Source organism: Hypanus sabinus, chromosome 9, assembly GCF_030144855.1.
Source record: "Hypanus sabinus isolate sHypSab1 chromosome 9, sHypSab1.hap1, whole genome shotgun sequence".
Lineage (NCBI taxonomy): Eukaryota > Metazoa > Chordata > Chondrichthyes > Myliobatiformes > Dasyatidae > Hypanus > Hypanus sabinus.
The window spans coordinates 169,042,962-169,066,820 of NC_082714.1; the positions used below are offsets into that span (position 1 = coordinate 169,042,962).

General features: G+C 43.8%; 1 protein-coding gene across 5 annotated transcripts in view; it reads left to right on the top strand.

The window, feature by feature from the left end:
• The window catches only part of fer1l4 (fer-1 like family member 4), a 397,456-nt gene that overhangs the window by 341,886 nt on the left and 31,711 nt on the right, over positions 1-23,859 (top strand). For all 5 annotated transcript variants that reach the window (XM_059981120.1, XM_059981116.1, XM_059981117.1 and 2 more), the window contains one exon: positions 13,264-13,418. In XM_059981120.1, coding sequence (XP_059837103.1) covers positions 13,264-13,418 — 155 coding nt within the window. The remainder of the gene's footprint in view (positions 1-13,263; positions 13,419-23,859) is intronic.

The following is a 23,859-nucleotide window of genomic DNA, read 5'->3' on the forward strand; positions in this document are numbered from 1 at the left end:
ATTGGATTAGATATTGGCTTTGTGGGAGAAGCCAGAGAGTGGTATTAGATTTTGACTGGAGGCCTGTGATGAGTGGAGTGATTCAGAGATTGGAGCTGTGTCCATTACTGTTTGTCATCTATATCAATTATCTGGATGACAATGTGGTTAATTAGATCAGCACATCTGCAGCTGACACTACGATTGGAGGTGTAGTGGACAACAAGAAGGACTACAAAGATTGCACCGGGGTCTGGAACAGCTGGAAAAATCAGTTGAAATATGATGGATGGAATTTAGTGCAGACAAGTGCAAGGTGTTCCACTTTGAAAGAACCAACCAGGGTATGACTTGCACAGTGAGCTGAGGGTACTGAAGAGTGCAGTAGAAAAGGGAGACCTGGGAATACCATAAGACCATAAGATAATAGGTGCAGAATTTGGCCATTTGGCCCATCAAGTCCGCTCTGCCATTTCATCATGGCTGATCTAATTTTCCTCTCATCCCTAATCTCCTGCCTTCTCCCTGTATCCCTTCCTGACTAATCAAGAATCTATCAACCTCTGCCTTAAAAATACAAATGTTGTACATAAAGACTTCATCTCCACAGCTACCTATGGCAAAGATTTCCAAAGATTTACCACTCTCTGGCTAAAGAAATTCATCTTCATCTCCATTCTAAAAGGTTGCCCCTTTATTCTGAGGCTGTGTCCTAGACACTAGAAGATACTAGAATACTACAGCACAATACAGGCCCTTCAGCCCTTGATGTTGTGCCAACCCATATATTCCTTAAAAAAAAGTACTAAATCCACACTACCCCATAACACTCCATTTTTCTTTCATCCATGTGCCTGTCCAAGAGGCTCTTAAATACCCCTAATGTTTCAGCCTCCACCACCATCCCTGGCAAGTCATTCCCAACCCTCTTCGTGAAAAAAAAACCTACCCCTGATGTCTCCCCTAAACTTCCCTCCCTTAACTTTGTACATATGCCCTCTGGTGTTTGCTGTGCGTGCCCTGGGAAACAGGTACTGTCCATCCACCCTATCTATGCCTCTCATAATCTTGTAGACTTCTATCGTCCCCTCTCATCCTTCAACACTCCAAAGAGAAAAGTCTCAGCTTTGCCAACCTTGCCTCATAAGACATATTTTCCAATCCAGGCAACATCCTGGTAAATCTCCTCTGCACCCTCTCCATAGCTTCCACATCCTTCCTATAATGAGGTGACCAGAATTGAACACAATATTCTAAGTGTGGTCTCACCAGAGATTTGTAGAGTTGCAACATGACCTCTCTACTCTTGAACACAATCCCCCTGTTAATGAAGCTTAGCATCCCATAGGCCTTCTTAACTACCCTATCAACCTGTGCAGCAACCTTGAGGAGTATGGATTTGAACCCCAAGGTCCCTTTGTTCATCCACACTCTTAAGTAACTGACCATTAATCCTGTATGCAGTCTTCTGGTTTGTCCTTCCAAAATGCATCACCTCACACTTGTCCAGATTGAACTCCATCTGCCATTTTTCTGCCCAACTCTGCAGCCTGTCTTTATCCTCTTGTAACCTTTGACCACCTACAGCTCCATCCACAACTCCTCCAATCTTCGTGTCATCCACAAACTTACTCATCCATCCTTCTGCCTCTTCATACAGGTAATTTATAAAAATCACAAAGAGCAGGGATCCCAGGACAGACCACTGCAACACCCCACTAGCCACTGACCTCCAGGCAGATTACTTTCCTTCCACTACTACCCTCTGCTTTCTTCCTGTAAGCCAATTTTTTATCCAAACAGCCAAGGTTCCACTGATCCCATACCTCATGACTTTCTGGATGAGTCTCTCGTGGGGGACCTTGTCCTCTGGTCTTAGACTCTTCTACTACAGGAAATGTCCTCTCCACATCCACTCTATCCACCTTATGGCTTTTTACCATTTGGTAGGTTTCAATGAGGTCACCAATCATTCTTCTGAATTCCGGCGTATACAGGCTCTGAGCCATCGGATGTTCTTCATATGACAAACCATTCAATCCTGGAATCATTTTCATGAACCTACTTAGAATTCTCTCCAGTTTCACCACATCCTTTATAATAAGGGGCCAAAACTGCTCACAATATTCCAAATGAGGAAACCATGCTGGTTGTGGTCTATTTTATCATGTGCGTCCAAGTACCCTGAGACCCCATCCTTAATAATTGACTTCATCATCTTCCCAATCACTGAGGTCAAACTAACTGGCCTTTAGTTTCCTTTCTTCTGCTTCTCTCTCTTCTTGAAGAGAAGAGTGGCATTTGCAATTTTCCAGTCTACTGGAAACATTCCAGAATCTATTCTTGCAAAATCACCACTAATGCCTCCGCAGTCCCATCAGCCACCTGTTTCAGAACCCTGGAGTGCATACCAGGTGACATCCACCTTAAGAACTTTGTTTCCCAGGAACCATCTCTCTATTTACGGTAACTTCACTTCCTTCATGCCCTCTTACACCTGGAACTTCCAGCATACTGCTAGTGTCTTCCACTGTGGATACTAATGCAAAATGCTTATTCAGTTTGTCTGCTTTTTCATTGTGCCCCATTACTACCCCTCTGTCATCATTTTCCAGCAGTCCAATATCCACTGTCGCATCTCTTTTACACTTTATGTATCTGAAGAAACCTTTGGTATCCTTTTTATTATTATTGGCTATCCTGTGCCTTCAGAATTGCTTCCAGAAATTGTGGCCATTGCCGCTCTGTCATCATCCCTGCCAGTGTCCTTTTCCAATCAATTTTGGACAAGTCCTCTCTCATGCCTCTAGATCCCTTTACTCCACTGTAATACTGATATATCTGACTTCTCATTCTCCTCAAATTTCAGGGTGAATTTGAACATATTATGATCACTCTCTCCTAAGGGTTCTTTTACCTTAAGCTCTCTAATTCTGGTTCACTGCACAACACCCAATCCACGAATAGCTGATCCTCTAGTTGGCTTAAACCATGAGCAGCTCTAAAAAGCCATCTTGTAGGCAGTCTAGAAATTCCCTCTTCTTTAATACAGCACCAACATGATTTTCCCAATCTGCTTCCCCATGACTTTTGTAACATTACCCTTTTGGCATACATTTCCTACCTCTTGTTGTAACTTGTAGGCCACATCCTTACTACTGTTTGGGGGTCTGTATACAACACCCATCAGGGTCATTTTACCCTTGCAGTTCAAAGATTCAAAGGTACATAGGTCCAATTTAATGTCAGAAAAATGTATACAATATACATTCTGAAATGCTTTTTCTTCACAAACATCCATGAAAACAGAGAAGTACCTCAAAGAATGAATGACAGTTAAACGTGACAACCCCGAATTCCTCCCCCCAGCCTCCCCCTCCCGTGAAAGCAGCAGCAAGAAATGATCCCCCTTCCCCCAGAAAAAAGCAGCGATCCTGCTCCTGAGCACAAGCATGAGCTAGGCCAGGGGTGGGCAAACTTTTTGACTTGTGGGCCACAAAGGGTTCTAAAATTTGACAGGGGGGCCGAACCAGGAGCAGATGGATGGAGTGTTTTGGTAATACACCTCATAAGAGAAAATAAAATATCATGGGATATGTAGAAAACATGTGCTTTAATTTCAATTGAAAATGAACAAATGCATTACAACAAAATATCTGTCTTTGAAGTACCATGGTATTTAGCTATTTATTGAAATGACTTTTAAAACACTGAAAATTAAATGAATAAAATACAGCTTTTTTAATAGTAACAGTTATTATTTTAAAGCACTGAAAATTCTGTTATCCTTCAAGATATTATCATCATCACTTTCGTCCTGACTGTCTTTATTTCAAAAACGGTAGGAGATGCAGGTCTACTTGTCCTGCTCCTTCTTATTCAATTGTCCCCCGTGCCAAAACTCAACAACAACCAGCACAAAGACAGAACAATGACAGCGCACCAGTATGCGGAGCGCGTTATTTGATCTGGAGCGCATTTTTTATTTTGAGAATGTACGTGCACCTGCGCACTACTCATGTCCATCACTTAACAGAAATGACATGTAACATGTAAGGCTTATTGAAAAAAATATTTTCAAATGTATTTTCTACATAACACAACGAAGAAACTTATTTTTAATTTCAGTGGGAACAGTGTTGTTGGTCTCTCTTTTTAGCCAGCGCATCAAAGTCTGGATTTAGTTTTGTTGTGGCGATTCTCAGGATGGATCTGAGGTGTTGGTCAGTTAACTTGGATCTGTGGCTGGCTTTGTTGATGTTCATGACGCTGAACGCCTGTTCACACAAATAGGTCAAGCTGAACAAAGAGTAAAGCGCAAATGTGGAGTAATACGCTGCACCTCAACAAAGGTCAATGTATATAGAGTACATCATCTATTGGGAAAACGCCAGAATTGCGGGGAAAAAACGTTAACAATGTTTATTAATATAATTTCATCAAGTTCTGCGGGCCGGATTAAAAAGCTTAACGGGCCGCATATGGCCTGCGGGCCGTAGTTTGCCCATGCCTGAGCTAGGCGATAGCAAAGACACAGACTTACAATTACCCCAAAGACTATCGCATTTCATCTGGCATTTGACAACCCACAGGTTCTGACTCTCTAATAAGCGAGCGGGAAACATAGCAACAGCCCAATGATTTACAATGTTAAAAAATTCATCACTTTTTATGAGCTATGTGCCTGAAGATCGTAAAGAACTCGGGTCTTCAGACCCACAGCAAAGAATTTTCCAGCCTCCCCAATGACACATGAATCTCTTGCCGTGACACTGACTCTCGATCCACATCCAGAGCCCTGAGATGTTAGGCTTCTGAATTCGAGTCAGACTCTCAGTCTAAACCTTTGGCATGCCGAACAACAATGGCTGTCATGAAATCCCGAGACCGGGTCCCATTCCTTTAAAGAACTGAAGTCTGCGTGTAACTCCAGGTCAGGGCCTTCAAAAGAACCCTGAAAGGTTTACTTCAGTATTCAGTATGGAAAAGGATCTTGGTGATTGTAGTGATGACTTTCAGCAGTCTGAAAAGCTTGAGCATGTCGATATTAAGAAAGAGGATGTGCTGGAGCTTTTGGAAAGCATCAAGTTGGATAAGTCGCTAGGCTTGTTATCCAAGTCATTGGATAAGTTCCCCAGGCTACTGTGGGAAGTGAGGAAGGGGATTGCTGAGCCTCTGTTAATGATCTTTGCATCATCAATGGGGATGGGAGAGGTTCTGGAGGATTGGAGGGTTGTGAATGTTGTTCCTTTATTCAAGAAAGGGAGTAGAGATAGACCAGGAAATTATAGACCAGTGAGTCTTACCTCAGTGGTTGGTAAGTTGATGGAGAAGATCCTGAGAGGCAGGATTTATGAACATTTGGAGAGGTATAATATGATTAGTAGTAATTCAGCATGGCATTGTCAAGGGCAGGTTGTGCCTTACGAGGATGACTGAATTTTTTGAGGATGTGACAAACACATTGATAAGGAAGAGCAGTAGATGTAGTGTATATGGATTTCAGCAAGGCATTTAATAAGGTACCCCATGCAAGACTTATTGAGAAGGTAAAGAGGCATGGGATCTGATGCTACCTTGTTTTGTGGATCCGGAACTGGCTTGGCCACAGAAGGCAAAGAGTGGTTGTAGACGGATCATATTCTGCATGGAGGTCGGTCACTAGTGGGGTGCTTCAGGGATCTGTTCTGGGACCCTTACCCTTTGTGATTTTTATAAATGACCTGGATAAGGAAGTGGCAGGATGGGTTAGTATGTTTGCTGATGACACAAAGGTTGGGAGTGTTGTGGATAGTGTGGAGGGCTGTCAGAGGTTACAGCCGGACATTGATAGGATGCAAAACTGGGCTGAGAGGTGGCAGATGGAGTTCAACCTAGATAAATGTGAAGTGGTTCATTTTGGTAGGTCAAATATGATGGCAGAATATAGTATTAATGGTAAGACTCTTGGCAATGTGGAGGATCAGAGGGATCTTGGGGTCCGAGTCCATAGGACACTCAAAGCAACTGTGCAGGTTGACTCTGTGGTTAAGAAGATGTATGGTGTATTGGCCTTCATCAATCATGGAATTGAACTTGGGAGCCAAGAGGTAATGTTGCAGCTACATAGGACCCTGGTCAGACTCCACTTGGAGTACTGTGCTCAGTTCTGGTCACCTCACTACAGGAAGGATGTGGAAGCAATAGAAAGGGTGCAGAGGAGACTTACAAGGATGTTGCCTGGATTAGGGAGCATGCCTTATGAGAATAGGTTGAGTGAACTCGGCCTTTTCTCCTTGGGGTGACAGAGAATCAGAGGTGACCAGATAGAGGTATTTAAGATGATGAGAGACATTGATTGTGTGGATAGTCAGAGGCTTTTTCCCAGGGCTGAAATGGTTGCCACAAGAGGACACAGATTTAAGGTGCTGGGGAGTAGGTACAGAGGAGATGTCAGGGGTAAGTTTTTTACTCAGAGGGTGGTGAGTGCATGGAATGGTCTGCTGGCAACGGTGGTGGAGGTCGATACGTTAGGATCTTTTAAGAGACTTTTATTTAGGTACATGGAACTTAGTAAAATAGAGGACTATAGGTAAGCCTGGTAATTTCTAAGGTAGGGACACGTTTGGCACAGCTTTGTGGGCTGAGGGGCCTGTACTGTGCTGTAAGTTTTCTATGTTTCTATGAAAATTAAAGATGGAAATAGAGCTGTTTCCAAAGATGCAGGCAAAAGGGTTGCCGTTTAGCCCCATGTTAACTCTGCCTCCACCTTCCTCTATCCACAATGATTCAACACCTTCTGACCCTATGTCACCTCTTTCTGATGATTTGATTTCATTTTTTTTTACTAACAGAGCAACACTGCCCCTTCTGCCTTCCTGCCTATCGTTTTGATATATTATGTATCCTTGGACATTAAGCTGCCAGCTATAACCTTTCAGCCATAATTCAGTAACCCCTACAACATCATATCTGCCAATCTGCATCTGTGCTGAAAGTTCCTCTCCATAGAACCATAGAACAGTACAGCACAGAAAAAGGCCTTTTGGCCCTTCTTGACTGTGCCGAACCATTTTTCTGCCTAGTCCTACTGACCATATTCCTCCAAACCCCTCTCATCCATATACCTGTCCAGGTTTTTCTTAAATGTCAAAAGTGAGCCCGCTTTCACCACTTCAACTGGCAGCTCATTCCACACTCCCACCACTCTCTGCGTGAAGAAGCCCCCCCCAATGTTCCATTTAAACTTTTCCCCTTCCCCCTTAACCCATGACATCTGGTTTTTTTCTCCCCTAGCCTCAGTGGAAAAAGCCTGCTTGCATTCACTCTATCTATACCCATCATAATTTTATACACCTCTATCAAATCACCCCTCATTCTCCTACGCTCCAGGGAATAAAGTCCTAACCTATTCAACCTTTCTCTGTAACTCAGTTTCTCAAGTCCTGGCAACATCCTTGTAAACCTTCTCTGCACTCTTTCAACCTTATTAATATCCTTCCTGTAATTAGGTAACCAGAACTGCACACAATACTCCAAATTCGGTCTCACCAATGTCTTATACAACCTCACCATTACATTCCAACTCATACTCAATACTTTGATTTATAAAGGCCAATGTACCAAAAGCCCTCTTTGTGACCCTATCTACCTGTGATGCCACTTTTAGGGAATTATAAATCTGTATTCCCAGATGCCTCTGTTTTACTGCACTCCTCAGTGTCCTACCATTTACCTTATATGTTCCACCTTGGTTTGACCTTCTGAAGTGCAATACCTCACACTTGTCCACATTAAACTCCATCTGCCATTTTTCAGCCCATTCCTTCAACTGGTCCAATTCCCTTTGCAAGCTTTGAAAATCTTCCTCACTGTCCACTATACCTCCAATCTTTGTATCATCAGCAAATCTGCTGATCCAATTTGCCACATTATCATACAGATCATTGATATAGATGACAAATAACAATGGACTCAGCACTGATCCCTGTGGCACACCACTAGTCACAGGCCTCCACTCAGAGTAGCAATCCTCCACTACCACTCTCTGGCTTCTTCCATTGAGCCAATGTCTAATCCAATTTACTACCTCTCCATGTATACCTAGTGACTGAATCTTCCTAACTAACCTCCCATGCGGGACCTTGTCAAAGGCCTTACTGAAGTCCATGTATACAACATCCACTTTCCGGGTAACTTCCTCGAAAAACTCTAATAGATTCGATAAACATGACCTACCACGCACAAAGCCATGCTGACTTTTTCTAATAAGTCCCTGTTTATCCAATTACTTGTAGATCCTATCTCTTGGTATTCCTTCCAATAATTTACCTACTACCGACGTCAAACTTACCAGCCTATAATTTCCCGGCTTACTTTTTGAGCCTTCTTTAAACAATGGAACTGCATGAGCTATCCTCCAATCCTCCAGCACCTGACCCATGGATATCGACGTTTTAAGTATTTCTCCCTCTCATGCATTTGCCCTATCAGAAGCCTCTTGTCACTACACATTGCCTCTGTCTGTAACTCATCTGCGGCAGCATTGTTCAACTTTCCTATGATACTTCTTGCATTGAAATATACGCAGCTCAGGACATTTGTCACACCATGCTCAACCTTTTGACTCCTAACTTTACCAATATCTGCCTCCACAAACTCTCCATTAACTGTTCTGTCACTCTGGTTCCCATTCCCCTTCAACTCCTGTTTAAACCCCAGCATGCAGCATTAACAAACCTTTCCACTAGGATATTAGTCCCTCTCCTGCTCAGGTGCAAACCGTCCCTTCTGTACAGGTCCCACCTTCCCTGGAAGGGAGCCCAATGATCCAAAAATCTTATGTCCTTCCTCCTACACCCTTAGCCATGTATTAAACTGTATAATCATCCTAGTTACACCATAAGACCATAAGACAACAGAGCAAAATTGGGCCATTCAGCCCATTGAGTCTGGTCCACCATTCCACCATGACTGATCCTGGATCCCACTCAACCCCATACACCTGTATTCTTGCCATATACTTTGATACACTGACCAATCAGGAATCTATCAACTCCTGCTTTAAATGTACCCATGAACTTGGCCTCCATCACTGTCTGTGGCAGAGCATTCCACAGATTCACTACTCTCTGGCTAAAAAATTCCTCCTGTATTTGTGGTGAACTACATATACTTGTCTGGACACGCCCCCCACTGACTGCTCCTGTGGCTCCTCCCACAGACCCCTGTATAAAGGCGATTGGAGGCACTGCTCCTCCCTCAGTCTCCAGGATGTTGTGTGATGGTCTCTTGCTGCTGACGGTGCTTTCTTCCAGCTAATAAAAGCCTATCTCGGCCCACGTCTCTGAGAGTTATTGATGGTGCATCAATACTAAAAGGTCACCCGTCAATTTTGAGACTCTGCCCTCTGGTTCTGGACACCCCCACTATAGGAAACATCTTCTCCACATCCACCCTATCTAGTCCTTTCAACATTCGGTACGTTTCAATGAGATCCCCCTACATTCTTCTAAGTTCCAGCGAGTACAGGCCCTAGGCTTCCAGACACTTCTCATTTGTTAACCCCTTCATTTCCGGATTCATCCTTGTGAACCTCCTCTGGACTCTCTCCAGTAACAGCACATCCTTTCTGAGATATGGAACCCAAAACTGTTAACAATACTCCAAGTGCAGCATGACTAGTGTCTTATAAATTCTCAGCATTATCTCTTTGCTTTTATATTCTATTCCCCTTGAAATAAATGCCAACATTGCATTTGCCTTCTTTACCACAGAACCTATAAATTAACTCTCTGGGAGTCTTGCACAAGACTCCTAAGTCCCTCTGCACCTCTGATGTATGAACCTTCTTCCTATTTAGATAGTAGTCTACACTATTTTTCCATTTACTGAAATGCATTTTGATACATTTCCTAACACTGTATTCCATCTGCCACTTTTTTGCCCATTCTTCCAATTTGTCTGAGATCTGCTACAGTCACATTGCTTCCTCAGCACAACCCACCCCTCCACCTACCTTTGCGAACTTTGCCACAAAGCCATCAATTCCATTATCTAAATCAGTGACAATTTGAAAAGTAGTGGTCTCAATACTGACCCCTGAGGAGCACCACTTGTCACCAGCAGCCAACCAGAAAAGGTCCCTTTTATTTCCACTATCTGCCTCCGGGCCTGTCAACCATTCCTCTATCCATGCCAATATCTTTCCTGTAATGGCATAGGATTTTATCTTGTTAAGCAGCCACATGTGCGCCATCTTATCAAATGCCTTTTGAAAATCTAAGTAAGTAACATCTACTGCCTCTCCTATTTCCACCCTGCTTTTCACTTCATCGAAGAACTCTTATCAGATTTGTCAGGCAATATTTCCCTTTACAGAAACCATTCTTATCATTAGTTTCCAAGTACCCCAAAACCTCATCCTTAATAAGAGACTCCAACACTTCCCCAACCACTGAGGTTAGGCTAACTGGCTTATAATTTCCTTTCTTTTGTCTTCCTCTCTTCTTAAAGAGCGGAGTGATATTTTCAGTTCTCCTGTCCTCTGGGACAATGCCAGAATCAAGTGATTCTTAAAAGATCATGACCAATGCATCCATTTTCTTTTCAGCAACCTCTCTTAGGACTCTGGGGTGTAGTCCATCTGCTCTAGGTGACTTAGTCACCTTAAGACCTTTCAGTTCATCTGGCAGTTTTTCTTTTCTAATAACAATGGCACTCACTCCTGCTCCCTGACACTCATGGACCTCTGGTAGTGATTTCCACAGTGAAATCAGATGAAAGTATTCAGCCTGGCCTCACTGGCGTGTGGCACAGGTAGCAATCCTGAGATCACAACTCTGGAGGTCCTGCCCTTTAACTTAGCACCTAACTGCACAAACTCCCTATGTGGAACCTAGTCACTCATCCTACCCATGTCATGAGTACCTACATGGACAACGACTTCTGACTGTTCACCTTCCCACTTAAGAATGTTGTGGACTCAATCTGCAAAATCCCTGACCCCAACACCCAGGAGGCGACATACCATCTGGGAATCTTGTTCTCACTCACAGATCCTCCTGTCCGTACACCTAACTAACCAATCCCCATCACTACGGCATGCCTCTTCTCCCCCCTTCCCTTCTGAATCACAGAGGTAGACAGTGCCAGAGACAGACCACTGTGACTTTCATCCCCCCCCTCCCCAATAGCATCCAAGGATGTTGAAGGAGATTGCCACAGGGATGCTCTGCACTGGCTCCTTAAATCCTTTCCCCTTCCTGACCTTCACTCAGTGTCCTGTGCCCTTCACCTTGGGTGTAACTACCTCTCTACGTCCTATCTATCACCTTCTCAGCCTCCCAAATGATCCGGAGTTCATCTATTTCCAGCTCCAACTCCTTAATGTGGTTTGTTAGAAGCTGCAGTTGGATGCACTTCTTGCAGTTGTAGTTGTTAGGGACACTAGAGGTGTTTCTGCCTTCCCACATCCTCCAAGAGGAGCATTTCACTATCCTGCCTATGATCTCTACTGTCCTAGCTGAGCAAATATAAAGAAGAGATGGAAAAAAGCTTGAACTATTCTTCCTTCTGCTTTCTCTGAGTGAAAAATCACTTCGCTGAAACCTTGAAGAGCTAAAACCTGAAGATCACCACTCTGACTATGTCTACTCAGTCAATGGCCTTCCTTTAATTTGCTCTTACTAATCAATCCTAAACTCCGACTGGTCGCTGGTCAAACCTCTATTACACTGCTGCAACCCACTTCTTCCTTTTATCTTCGGGCAGTGGGCCTGACTGAAGTCCCCTCCTCGCCAAACTTCCAATGTACAAATTAGTTGCTGGTCAAAGCTCTGTTACTCTGCTGTGACTCTCTCCTGCCTTTTATCCTCAAACAGTAGACCTGATTGAAGTTCCCTCCTCTCCAAACTCCAATACAGATCTGTAATTCCTTGAAAGTGGCATCACAGATAGATAGGGTTGTGAAGAAAGCTTTTGGTAAATTGGTCTTCGTAAGTCAAAGTATTGAGTACAAGAGTTGGGATGTTATGTTGAAATTGTATAAGACATTGGTGAGGCCTAATTTGGGGTGCTGCATGCAGGTTTGGTCATCTAACTACTGGAGAGATGTAAATAAGATTGAAAGAGTACAGAAAAGATTTACAGGGATGTTGCCAAGACTTGAGGATCTAAGTTATAGGGAAAGGTTGAATAAGTTAGGTCTTTATTTGCTAGAATGTAGAAGATTAAGGGGAGGGGTTTGATGGAGGTATGGGTAGGGTAAATGTAGGCAGGTTTTTGCCACTGAGGTTAGCTGAGACTAGAACTAGAGGTCAAGGGTTAAGTATGAAAGGTGAAGTGTTTAAGGGGAAGACAAGGGGGAGCTCCTTCACTCGGGGTGGTGAGAGTGTGGAATGAGCTGCCGGTACAAATGATGCATGCAGGGTTGATAGGTACATGCATGGGAAGGGTATGGAGGGCTGTGTTCCAGCTGCAGGTCAATGAGAGTAGGCAGATTAATAGTTCAGCATGGACTAGATGGGCCAAAGGGCCTTTTTCTGTGTTGTAGTGTTCTATGACTATTACTCCATAATGTCTACTCTCCATGCCCTTCTCGTTGATGTCAACTTTCTGGAGCTTTGAAGTTATATTCATCCAGGCAATTGGATAGTATTCCTTCAATTGTGAAACGCTTCAAGGAGTCAAATGAGCCATTTGAAAGATAGCAAGCCCCTGAGCTGTTCTTTTTGCCATGGTGTTTACATGGTTATTTCAAGTTACAGTTGTGATCACTGGTAATTGTTAAGATGTTGAGGGTGGAGAATTCAGCAATAATAATGTTATTGAACGTTCAGGAATGTTGATTAGCCTCTCTTAATGATGATAGCAATTGTCTAGTTCTTGTGCACATGTTGCTCATCATGTATCATCCCATGGCCGAATGTTGTTCTCACCTTACTGTGGCATGAATTGCCTCTGTATCTGAGAAGAAATTGTATTATCATAAGCAAACAACTCACTTTGGAGTTTCTTTGATGCAGGTAAAGTCATTGATAAACAGTGAATATGGTTAGTCCGAGGAACTCTGGAAATCAGTGCTGTGTTAGTCATTATTTTATAACCCAAATTAATAGATCTTTGTTTAAGGGAATGAAGATAATTGGGGCAAAGATGGGTTTTGGAGTTTGCCACAGAAGCCATGATCTGATTGAATGGAGGAGCAGGTTTGGATGCTGAATGGTCTCTTAATGTTAGTTTGCAGTCAAGTAATGTAAGTGAAAGAGATTTCTCTTTGATTCTATTTAAAAATTGTTTTTGCAGTGGAGGTTACAATGCTTGGCGTGACTGTCTGAAACCAACTCAGATATTAACAAAACTCTGCAAAGATTTACAATTGCCAGAGCCTGAATACAGACCGGAAGAAGTGAAAGTCAGCAACAAAATATTCAAGATTCCCATAGATTTGGTCCCAATAGGTAAGAATGGTGTTTCTGTAAACTTTAAGCCAGTTTTCATTAAACTGTAATTGTGAAAATAGTAAGGGAAGTATTGAAAAAGGATAATAGGTTATTTGACACATTGAATCTGCACTTGTTCTCTACCAGAGCAACCTACCAGTTCCACCTTTGGCCTTTTCTCTATAACCTGTCAGATCTTGTCTCATCCAGTTCTCCCTTTGAGACCTCCATAGAACCTATCTCTGACATTTACGCTTTGTGCATTACAGGTTACATCAACATGCAGCAAACAAAAAAATGTTTTTCACTTACCGCTCTAATCTTTTCCTTTATTGTTAATTCTATGACTTGCACTCCTCATCCTTTTAGTCAATGAGAAAAGCCTCTGGTTATCCAGTCAAACCAGACTCTTCCCGTCTTTTATTTGCTTCGTTCAGATCTCCCTTCAGCCTCACTAATGTATTGTTATAGCTGTAGTCCTTCATACCAGGAAACTTCTCATAAATCTGCAGGACCCTCCTATTGCTTTCTGTTCCTTTCTATAATAAAGCAAACAGAACCAACTAGTGTTTTATAAATGTTTCAGCATATCTTACCTGCTATAATGTTCTATGCTTCTATTGATAAATTCTGGAACTGTGTGTGCACTATTAACAGAATCATATCAGGCTTAATACCACTGGCAAATGTTGTGAAATCTGTTGTTTTGTGTAGTGGTACTGTGCAATAAGTTACAGTAGGATATAAATAAAAAGTAGTGCAAAAGAGGGAAAAAGTGAGGTAGTGTACATGGGTTCATTATTCATTCCGAAATCTGATGATCTGATGGCCGAGGGGAGAAAGCTCTTCCTAAAACATCGTGTGTGAGTCTTCCGGCTGCTCTTTGATGGTAGCAATGAGAGGAAGGCACGTTCTGGGTGATGGTCATCCTTAATGATGGGCATCACATTCCAATGTTGCTATCAATGCTGGGGAGACTTGTGTCCGTGATGGAGCTGCCTGAGTTTGCAACTTTCTGCAGGTTTTTCCGATCCTGTGCAGAGGCCTCTCCATACCAGGTGGCGATGCAACAAATTAGAATTCTCTTCACAGTACATCTGTAGAAATTTGCAAGTGTCTTTGCTGATATACCAATTCTCCTCAAACCCCTAATGAAAAAGAGTCATAGACTCAAAGGAAAGTACAGCAAGAAACATCTAGTCCATGCCAAACCCATTAAACTGCCACTCACACTGACCTGCACCAGGACCAGAGCCTTCCATACCCCTTCCATCCATGTACTTATCCAAACTTCTTTTAAGTGTTGAAATTGAACTTGCATGCACCATTTGCACTGGCAGTTTGTTCCACACTCTCATGATCCTTTGAATTTGGAGCAAGAAGGCCGCAAGTGAATGGCTGATTTTTCGGAGCAAAGGGAGTTTTTCACTACTCGGATTAAAGAGAGGCGAGACTGCGCAGACGTGATGTCAGCCAGTAGAGTGCGAAAGGTTTAAAAAGAGGACCGTGTCGGAGTGGGCACTGGAGCGAGAGGCAGCAGAGTGATAGAGCTTTGGCTCAAAGGGCTTAGGTGGTAACAGGATGAGGCAAGGTAGGAAGTATGTGTGTGAGGCCAGTTTTCTGTGCTCAGTGTCAGGTGTGGGGAGTTCTGGAGTCTCCCAGCCTCCCGGACGGCCATATCTGTACCCCATGTGTCAAACTTCAGCTCCTGAGGGACCAAGTTAGGGAACTGGAGATGCAGCTTGGTGACCTTCACCCAGTCAGGGAGAGTGAGGAGGTGTTAGAGAGGAGTTACATGTATAGGTAGGTGGTCACACCAGGGTTACAGGAGACAGACAAGTGGGTCACAGTCAGGAGAGGGAAGGGGAAGAGTCAGGTTCTAGAGAGTACCCCTGTGGCTGTACCCCTTGACAATAAGTACTCCTGTTTGAGTACAGTTGGGGGGACAGTCTACCTGGGGGAAGCGGCAGGAAAGAAACTCAGATGGTAGTTTGCCTGCCAGGTGCCAGGGTCCAGGATGTTTCCGATTGTGTCCAAGATATCCCGCAGTGGGAGGGAGAGCAGCCATTGGTACCATTGACATAGGTAGGAAAAGGGAAGAAGTCTTGAAAAAAGACGACAGGGAGTTAGGCAGGAAGTTGAAAACAGGACCGCAAAGGTAGTAATCTCAGGATTACTGCCTGTGCCGCGCGACAGTGGGAATAGGAATAGGGTAAGATGGAGGATAAATGTGTGGCTGAGGGATTGGAGCACGGGGCAGGCATTCAGATTTCTGGATCATTGAGACCTCTTTCAGAGCAGGTGTGACCTGTACAAAAAGGAAGGGTTGCACTTGAATCTCAGGGGGACCAATATCCTGATGGGGAGGTTTGCTAAGGCTACTGGGGAGAGTTTAAACTAGAATTGTTGGGGGGTGAGAACTGAACTGAAGAGACTGGGGAAGAGGAGGTTAGCTCACAATTAGAGAAAGCTTGTAGACAGTGCGAGAGGGAGGACAGCCAGGTGATAGAGAAGGGATGTGCTCAGACTGAAGGCTTGAGATGTGTCTATTTTAATGCAAGGAGTGTTGTGAACAAGGTGGATGAGCTTAGAGTACAGATCAGTACTTGGAGATATGATGTGGTGGCCATCACAGAGACTTGGATGACTCAGGGACAGGATTGGTTACTTCAAGTGCTGGGTTTTAAATATTTTCAGAAAGGACAGGGAGAGAGGCCAAAGAGATGGGGGTGTGGCACCGTTGATCAGAGATGGTGACACGGCTGCAGAAAAGGTGGACGCCATGGAGGGATTGTCTACAGAGTCTCTGTGGGTGGAGGTTAGGAACAGAAAGGGGTCAATAACTTTACTGGGTGTTTTTTATAGGCTGCCCAACAGTAGCAGGGATATCGAGGAGCAGATAGGGAAACAGATCCTGGAAAGGTGTAATAATAAAAGAGTTATTATTGCAATGCTGCACCCGTGAAGCTAACAGCATTGTGAAGGACCCCATGCACCCCTCACACAAACTCTTCTCCCTCCTGCCATCTGGCAAAAGGTACTGAAGCATTTGGGCTCTCATGACCAGACTGTGCAACAGTTTCTTCCCCCAAGCCATCAAACTCCCTCAATACCCAGAGTCTAGACTGACGTCTACATCATTTATTATTATTATAGCATCCGTGCCCCTAATTTACCCCAGTTCGCCTAGGGTGAACCACCGTTGCCCCACCAATGGTGCAATACTTCGGTGTAAATACAGTATAATGCCTCCCTTCAGTACACGCTCGCACACAAATATCAGACAACACACCAAAGGCAAGTAAGTAATTGCAACTTTGTAGTTATTTCTTGGTGATGGGTTAGTAGAAACAGATAAACTAAAGATGCCAGATCAGTAAGTTTAGCAACACACAAAAAATGCTGGTGGAACGCAGCAGGCCAGGCAGCATCTATAGGGAGAAGCAATGTCAACGTTTCAGGCCGAGACCCTTCATCAGGACTAACAAGGTCCTGACGTTAGTCCTGGCGAAGGGTCTCGGCCCAAAACGTCAACATTGCTTCTCCCTTTAGATGCTGCCTGGTCTGCTGCGTTCCAACAGCATTTTGTGTGTGTTGCTTGAATTTCCAGCATCTGCAGATTTCCTCGTGTTTGCCTCAGTAAGTTTATCATCAGTTTGTGCACATAATATTTTAATACGTTGGAGCTCACGCCACCAGTTCCATCCACAATGGCCTTGGCCACCGTATGAACCGCCAACGTCCTTTATCCATCGCTCTGGAACCACTGTCTGCTCCTCACACATCCGTCCTCCTCGCTCTCCTCCCACAAAAGAATGCAAACTCCCACTCAGCTTACACATACAAGATAGCATAACAATTCTCCATTGGTTAGTTACCCCTTTATCTGCAGTTATAACCCAAGCATTCCAGACACAGAAACATTACAGAGGAGCCATTTCATTATAATACAGAGAAGCCATTTTGTTAGCCTGAACAGTTAACACCACAGTTACTGGTACTGAGAGCCCTACATTATATTGCAATTTTTCCTCTACTGTGCCTATTGTCTTGTTTATTAATTATTGTACTGCCCTGCACTGTTTTGTGCACTGTGCAGGTCCGTAGTCTAGTGCAGTTTTTATGTTGTTTTACGTAGTTTAGTGCAGCCTTGAGCTGGCTCACATAGTCTAGTTTTGTATTATTTCATGTTCCTCCAGGGTCCTGGAGGAACGTTGTTACATTTTTACTGTGTACTGTATCAGCAGTCTATGGTCGAAATGACAATAAACTTGACTTGACTTAACATCCAGGAAAGGTCTAATTACAGAGTTGTCGTGATGGGAGATTTTAATTTCTCAAATATTGATTGGCATCTCCCTAGAGCGAGGGATTTAGATGGGGTACAGTTTGTTAGGTGTGTTCAGGAAGGTTACTTGACACATTATGTAGATAAACCTTCAAGAGGAAAGGCTGTACTTGATCTGGTATTGGGAAATGAACCTGGTCAGGTGTCAGATCTGTTAGTGGGAGAGCATTTTGGAGATAGTGATCATAATTCTATCTCCTTTACAATAGCATTGGAGAGAGATAGGGACAGACAAGCTAGAAAAGCATTTAATTGGAGTAAGGGGAATTATGAGGCTATCAGGCAGGAAATTGGAGGAAACAGATGTTCTCAGGGAAAAGTATGGAAGAAATGTGGCAAATATTCAGGGGAAGCAACCAGAAGTTGTGATACATGTTGGTACCAACAACATAGGCAAGAAGAGGATTGAGGTCCTGAAGTGTGAGTTTTGGGAACTAGGCAGAAGGCTGAAGAACAGGACCTCAAGGGTGGCGTTCTCAGGATTGCTGCCAGTTCTACGTGATAGTGATGGTAAGAATTGGAGGAGATGGCAGTTGAATGCGTGGCTGCGGAGTTGGTGCAGGACGCAGGGTTTTAGATTTTTGGATAATTGGGATCTCTTCTGGGGAAGGTGGAACCTGTACAAATTGGATGGGTTGCACCTGAACTTGAGGGGGAGCAATATCCTTGCAGGTAGGTTTGCTAGCATGGTTTAAACAAATTTGCAAGGGAGATGGGACCCGAAGTGATAGAGCAGTGATAGAAGTGCATGGAGTAAAGGCAGATCTAACATATAGAGAGGCCTTGAGGAAAGAGAAGCAGAATAAAGGGTGTAAAGGTAGTAAGGTAGAAGGGCTAAAGTGTGTGTACTTCAATGCAAGAAGCATCAGGAACAAAGGTGATGAACTGAGAGCTTGGATACATACATGGAATTATGATGTAGCGGCCATTATGGAGACTTAGCTGGCACCACTGCAGGAATGGATTCTGAATATTCCTGGATTTCAGTGCTTTAAAAGGGATAGAGAAAGGGGAAAGGGTGGGGAAGGGAAGGAGGGGTGGCATTACTGGTCAGGGATACTATTACAGCTACAGAAAGGGTGGGTAATGTAGCAGGATCCTCTTTTGAGTCAGTATGGGTGGACGTCAAGAACAGGAAGGGAGCAATTATTTTACTGGGGGTATTCTATAGGTCCCCTGGTAGCAGCTGAGATACCGAGGAGCAGATTGGGAGGCAGCTTTTGGAAAGGTGCAAAAATAACAGGGTTGTTATCATGGATGACTTTAACTTCCCTAATATTGATTGGTCCTTGATTAGTTCCAAGGGTTTAGATGGGACAAAGTTTGTTAAGTGTGTCCAGGATGGATTCCTGTCACAGTATGTTGACAGGCCGACTAGGGGGAATGCCATACAAGATCTAGTATTAGGTAACGAACTGGGACAGGTTACAGATCTCTCAGTGGGTGAGCATCTGGGGGACAGTGACTACCGTACCCTTACATTTAGCATTATCATGGAAAAGGACAGAATCAGAGAAAACAGGAAAATTTTTAATTGGGGAAGGGCAAATTATGAGGCTATAAGGCTCATAATATAAGACTTGTGGGTGTAAATTGGGATGAAGTTTTTGCAGGGAAATGTTCTATGGACATGTGGTCATTGTTTAAGGATCTCTTGCAGGATGTTGGGGATAAATTTGTCCCGGTGAGGAAGATAAAGAATGGTAGGGTGAAGGAACCATGGGTGACAAGTGAGGTGGAAAATCTACAGGTGGAAGAAGGCAGCATACATGAGGTTTAGGAAGCAAGGATCAGATGGGTCTATTGAGGAATATAGGGTAGCAAGAAAGGAGCTTAGGAAGGGGCTGAGAAGAGCAAGAAGAGGGCATGAGAAGGCCTTGGTGAGTAGGCTAAGGGAAAACCCCAAGGCATTCTTCAATTATGTGAAGAACAAAAGGATAACAGGAGTGAAGGTAGGACTGATAAGAGATAAAAGTGGGAAGATGTTCCTGGAGGCTGTGGAAGTGAGCGAGGTCCTCAATGAATACTTCTCTTTGGTATTCACCAATGAGAGGGAACTTGATGACAGTGAGGACAATATGAATGAGGTTGATGTTCTGGAGCATGTTGATATTAAGGGAGAAGAGGTGTTGGAGTTGTTAAAATACATTAGGACAGATAAGTACCCGGGGCCTGACAAAATATTCCCCAGGCTGCTACACGAGGCAAGGGAAGAGATTGCTGAGCGTCTGCCTAGGATCTTTATGTCCTCGTTGTCCACAGAAATGGTACCGGAGGATTGGAGGGAGGCATATTTTGTCCCCTTGTTCAAAAAATGTAGTAGGGATAGTCCGGGTAATTATAGATCAGTGAGCCTTACATCTGTGGTGGGAAAGCTGTTGGAAAAGATTCTTAGAGGTAGGATCTATGGACATTTAGAGAATCATGGTCTGATCAGGGATCAGGGCATGGCTTTGTGAAGGACAGATTGTGTCTAACAAGCCTGATAGAGTTCTTTGAGAAGGATCTTATTGAAACGTATAAAATTCTAAAGGGATTGGACAGGCTAGATGCAGGATGATTGTTTCCGATGTTGGGGAAGTCCAGAACGAGGGGTCACAGTTTAAGGATAAAGGGGAAGCCTTTTAGGACCGAGATGAGGAAAAACTTCTTCACACAGAGAGTGGTGAATCTGTGTAATTCTCTGCCACAAGAAACAGTTAAGGCCAGTTCATTGGCTATATTTAAGGGGGAGTTAGATATAGCCCTTGTGACTAAAGGGATCAGGGGGTATGGAGAGAAAGCAGGTATAGGGTTCTAAGTTGGATTTGCCTATTATTATTTCATTATTTATGGTTTTATATTGTTATATTTCTACACTATTCTTGGTTGATGCAACTGTAATGAAACCCAGTTTCCCTCGGGATTAATAAAGTATGTCTGTCTGTCTGATCAACCATGATCATACTGAATGGTGGTGCAGGCTTGAAGGGCTGAATGGCCTACACCTGAACCTATTTTCTAATGTTTCTATGTTTCTAAGTAGATGATGGGAAAAGGAGGTCTCAAAGTATCAGGATACCCCCAGATAGGGGAACAGAGGGTTGCAACTAGCTCCCCAGTGAGATATCTCAATACCACTGACAAATAGATTGGATGTTCTGACATCACAAAATTCCTTTAAAAACAGTGTTATTAGTTACCAGATGACAAATTATTTCAAAGTTATGAGGACATGACTATGTGTGGTGGGAGGAGAGTGTAAAGCCCTGGTTCACATCTTTGCTGTATTTCATTGGCTATATTTAAGAGGAAGTTAGATATGGCCCTTGTGGCTAAAGGGATCAGGGGGTATGGAGAGAAAGCAGGTACAGGGTTCTGAGTTGGATGATCAGCCATGATCATATTGAATGGCGGTGCAGGCTCGAAAGGCCGAATGGCCTATTCCTGCACCTATTTTCTATGTTTCTATGTGACCAGGCATATAGATGAGGGTAGTGCAGTGGATGTGATCTACATGGATTTTAGTAAGGCATTTGACAAGGTTCCACACGGTAGGCTTATTCAGAAAGTCAGAAGGCATGGGATGCAGGGAAGTTTGGCCAGGTGGATTCAGAATTGGCTTATAGAGGATTGTCAAAGATTGCAAAGAGACATTGATAGGATGCAGAAGTGGGCTGAGAAGTGACAGATGGAGTTCAACCCGGAGAAGTGTGAGGTGGTACACTTTGGAAGGACAAACTCCAAGGCAGGGTACAAAGTAAATGGCAGGATACTTGGTACTGTGGAGGAGCAGAGGGATCTGGGGGTACATGTCCACAGATCCCTGAAAGTTGCCTCATAGGTAGATAGGGTAGTTAAGAAAGCGTATGGGGTGTTAGCTTTCATAAGTCGAGGGATAGAGCTTAAGAGATGCGATGCAATGATGCAGCTCTATAAAACTCTAGTTAGGCCACACTTGGAGTACTGTGTCCAGTTCTGGTCGCCTCACTATAGGAAGGATGTGGAAGCATTGGAAAAGGTACAGAGGAGATTTACCAGGATGCTGCCTGGTTTAGAGAGTATGGATTATGATCAGAGATTAAGGGAGCTAGGGCTTTACTCTTTGGAGAGGAGGAGGATGAGAGGAGACATGATAGAGGTGTACAAGATATTAAGAGGAATAGACAGAGTGGACAGCCAGCACCTCTTTCCCAGGGTACCACTGCTCAGTACAAGAGGACATGGCTTTAAGGTGAGGGGAGGGAAGTTCAAGGGGAATATTAGAGGAAGGTTTTTCACTCAGAGAGTGGTTGGTGCGTGGAATGCACTGCCTGAGTCTGTGGTGGAGGCAGACACTAGTGAAGTTTAAGAGACTACTAGACAGGTATATGGAGGAATTTAAGGTGGAGGGTTATGTGGGAGGCAGGGTTTGAGGGTCAGCACAACATTGTGAGCTGAAGGGCTGTAATGTGCTGTAGTATTCTATATTCTATGATATTTGTGTGGAGTTTTGTATAGGTATGTTCTAATGAGACAGGGAAGTTATGGTAGGGTACAGGAGACGTGGTGTACAAAGGCTGTAATACATCTAGACAAGAAGAAAAGAAAAGCTTACAAAAGGTTCAGATAGCTAGATAATGTTAGAGAACTAGAAGGTTATAAGGCTACTGGGTAGGAGGTTAAGAAGGAAGTTACGAGAGCCAGAAGGGGCCATGAGGCCTTGGCGGGCAGATTTAAAGAAAATCCCAAGGCATTCTACAAGTATGTGAAGAGCAAGAGGATAAGAAGTGAATGAATAGGACCTATCAAGTGTGACAGTGGGGAAGTGTGTATGGAATCGGAGGAAATAGCAGAGGTACTTAAGGAATACGTTACTTCAGTATTCACTATGGAAAAGGATCTTGGTGATTGCAGTGCAGAATTGCAGCGGATTGAAAAGCTTGAGCATGTAGATATTAAGAAAGAGCAACACGTACAACAAGCTGGAGGAACTCAGCAGGTCAGGCACCATCCGTGGAAACGATCAGTCAAAGTTTCAGGCCAAGTCGTTGACTACTCTTTTTGATGGATGCTGCCCGACCTGCTGAGTTCCTCCAGCTTGTTGTACATGTTGCTTTGACCCCAGCATCTGCAGTGTGTTTTGTATTAAGAAAGAGGATGTGTAGGAGCTTTTGGAAAGCATTAAGTTGGATAAGTCGCCGGAACGGGACGAAATGTACCCCAGACTATTGTGGGAGGCGAGGGAGGAGATTGCTGAGCCTCTGGCGATGATCTTTACATCATCAATGGGGTCAGGATTGGAGGGTTGTGGATGTTGTTCCTTTATTCAAGAAAGGGAGTAGAGATAGACCAGGAAATAATAGACCAGAGAGTCTTACCTCTGTGGTTGGTAAGTTGATGGAGAAAATCCTGAGAGGCAGGATTTATGAACATTTGGAGAGGTATAATATGATTAGGAATAATTCAGCATGGCTTTGTCAAGGGCAGGTCGTGTCTTACGAGCCTGATTTAATTTTTTGAGGATGTGACTAAACACATTGATAAGGAAGAGCAGTAGATTTAGTGTATATGGATTTCAGCAAGGTATTTGATAAGGTACCCCATGCAAGGTTTATTGAGAAAGTAAGGAGGAATGGGATCCAAGGGGACCTTGCTTTGTGGATCCAGAACTGGCTTGCCCACAGAAGGCAAAGAGTGGTTGTAGACGGGTCATATTCTGCTTGGAGATCCGGTCACCAGTGGAGTGCCTCAGGGATCTGTTCTGGCACCCTTACTCTTCATGATTTTTATAAATAACCTGGATGAAGAAGTGGAGGGATGGGTTAGTATGTTTGCTGATGACACAAAGGTTGGAGGTGTTGTCGATAGTGTGGAGGGCTGTCAGAGGTTACAGCCGGACATTGACAGGATGCAAAACTGGGCTGAGAAGTGTCAGATGGAGTTCAACCCAGGTAGTGTGAAATGGTTCATTTTGGTAGGTCAAATATGATGGCAAAATATACTATTAATGGTAAGACTCTTGACAGTGTGGAGGAGCAGAGGGATCTTGGGGTCCGAGTCCATAGGATGCTCAAAGCAGCTGCGCAGGTTGACTCTGTGGTTGAGAAGGCATATGGTGTATTGGCCTTCATCAATCGTGGAATTGAATTT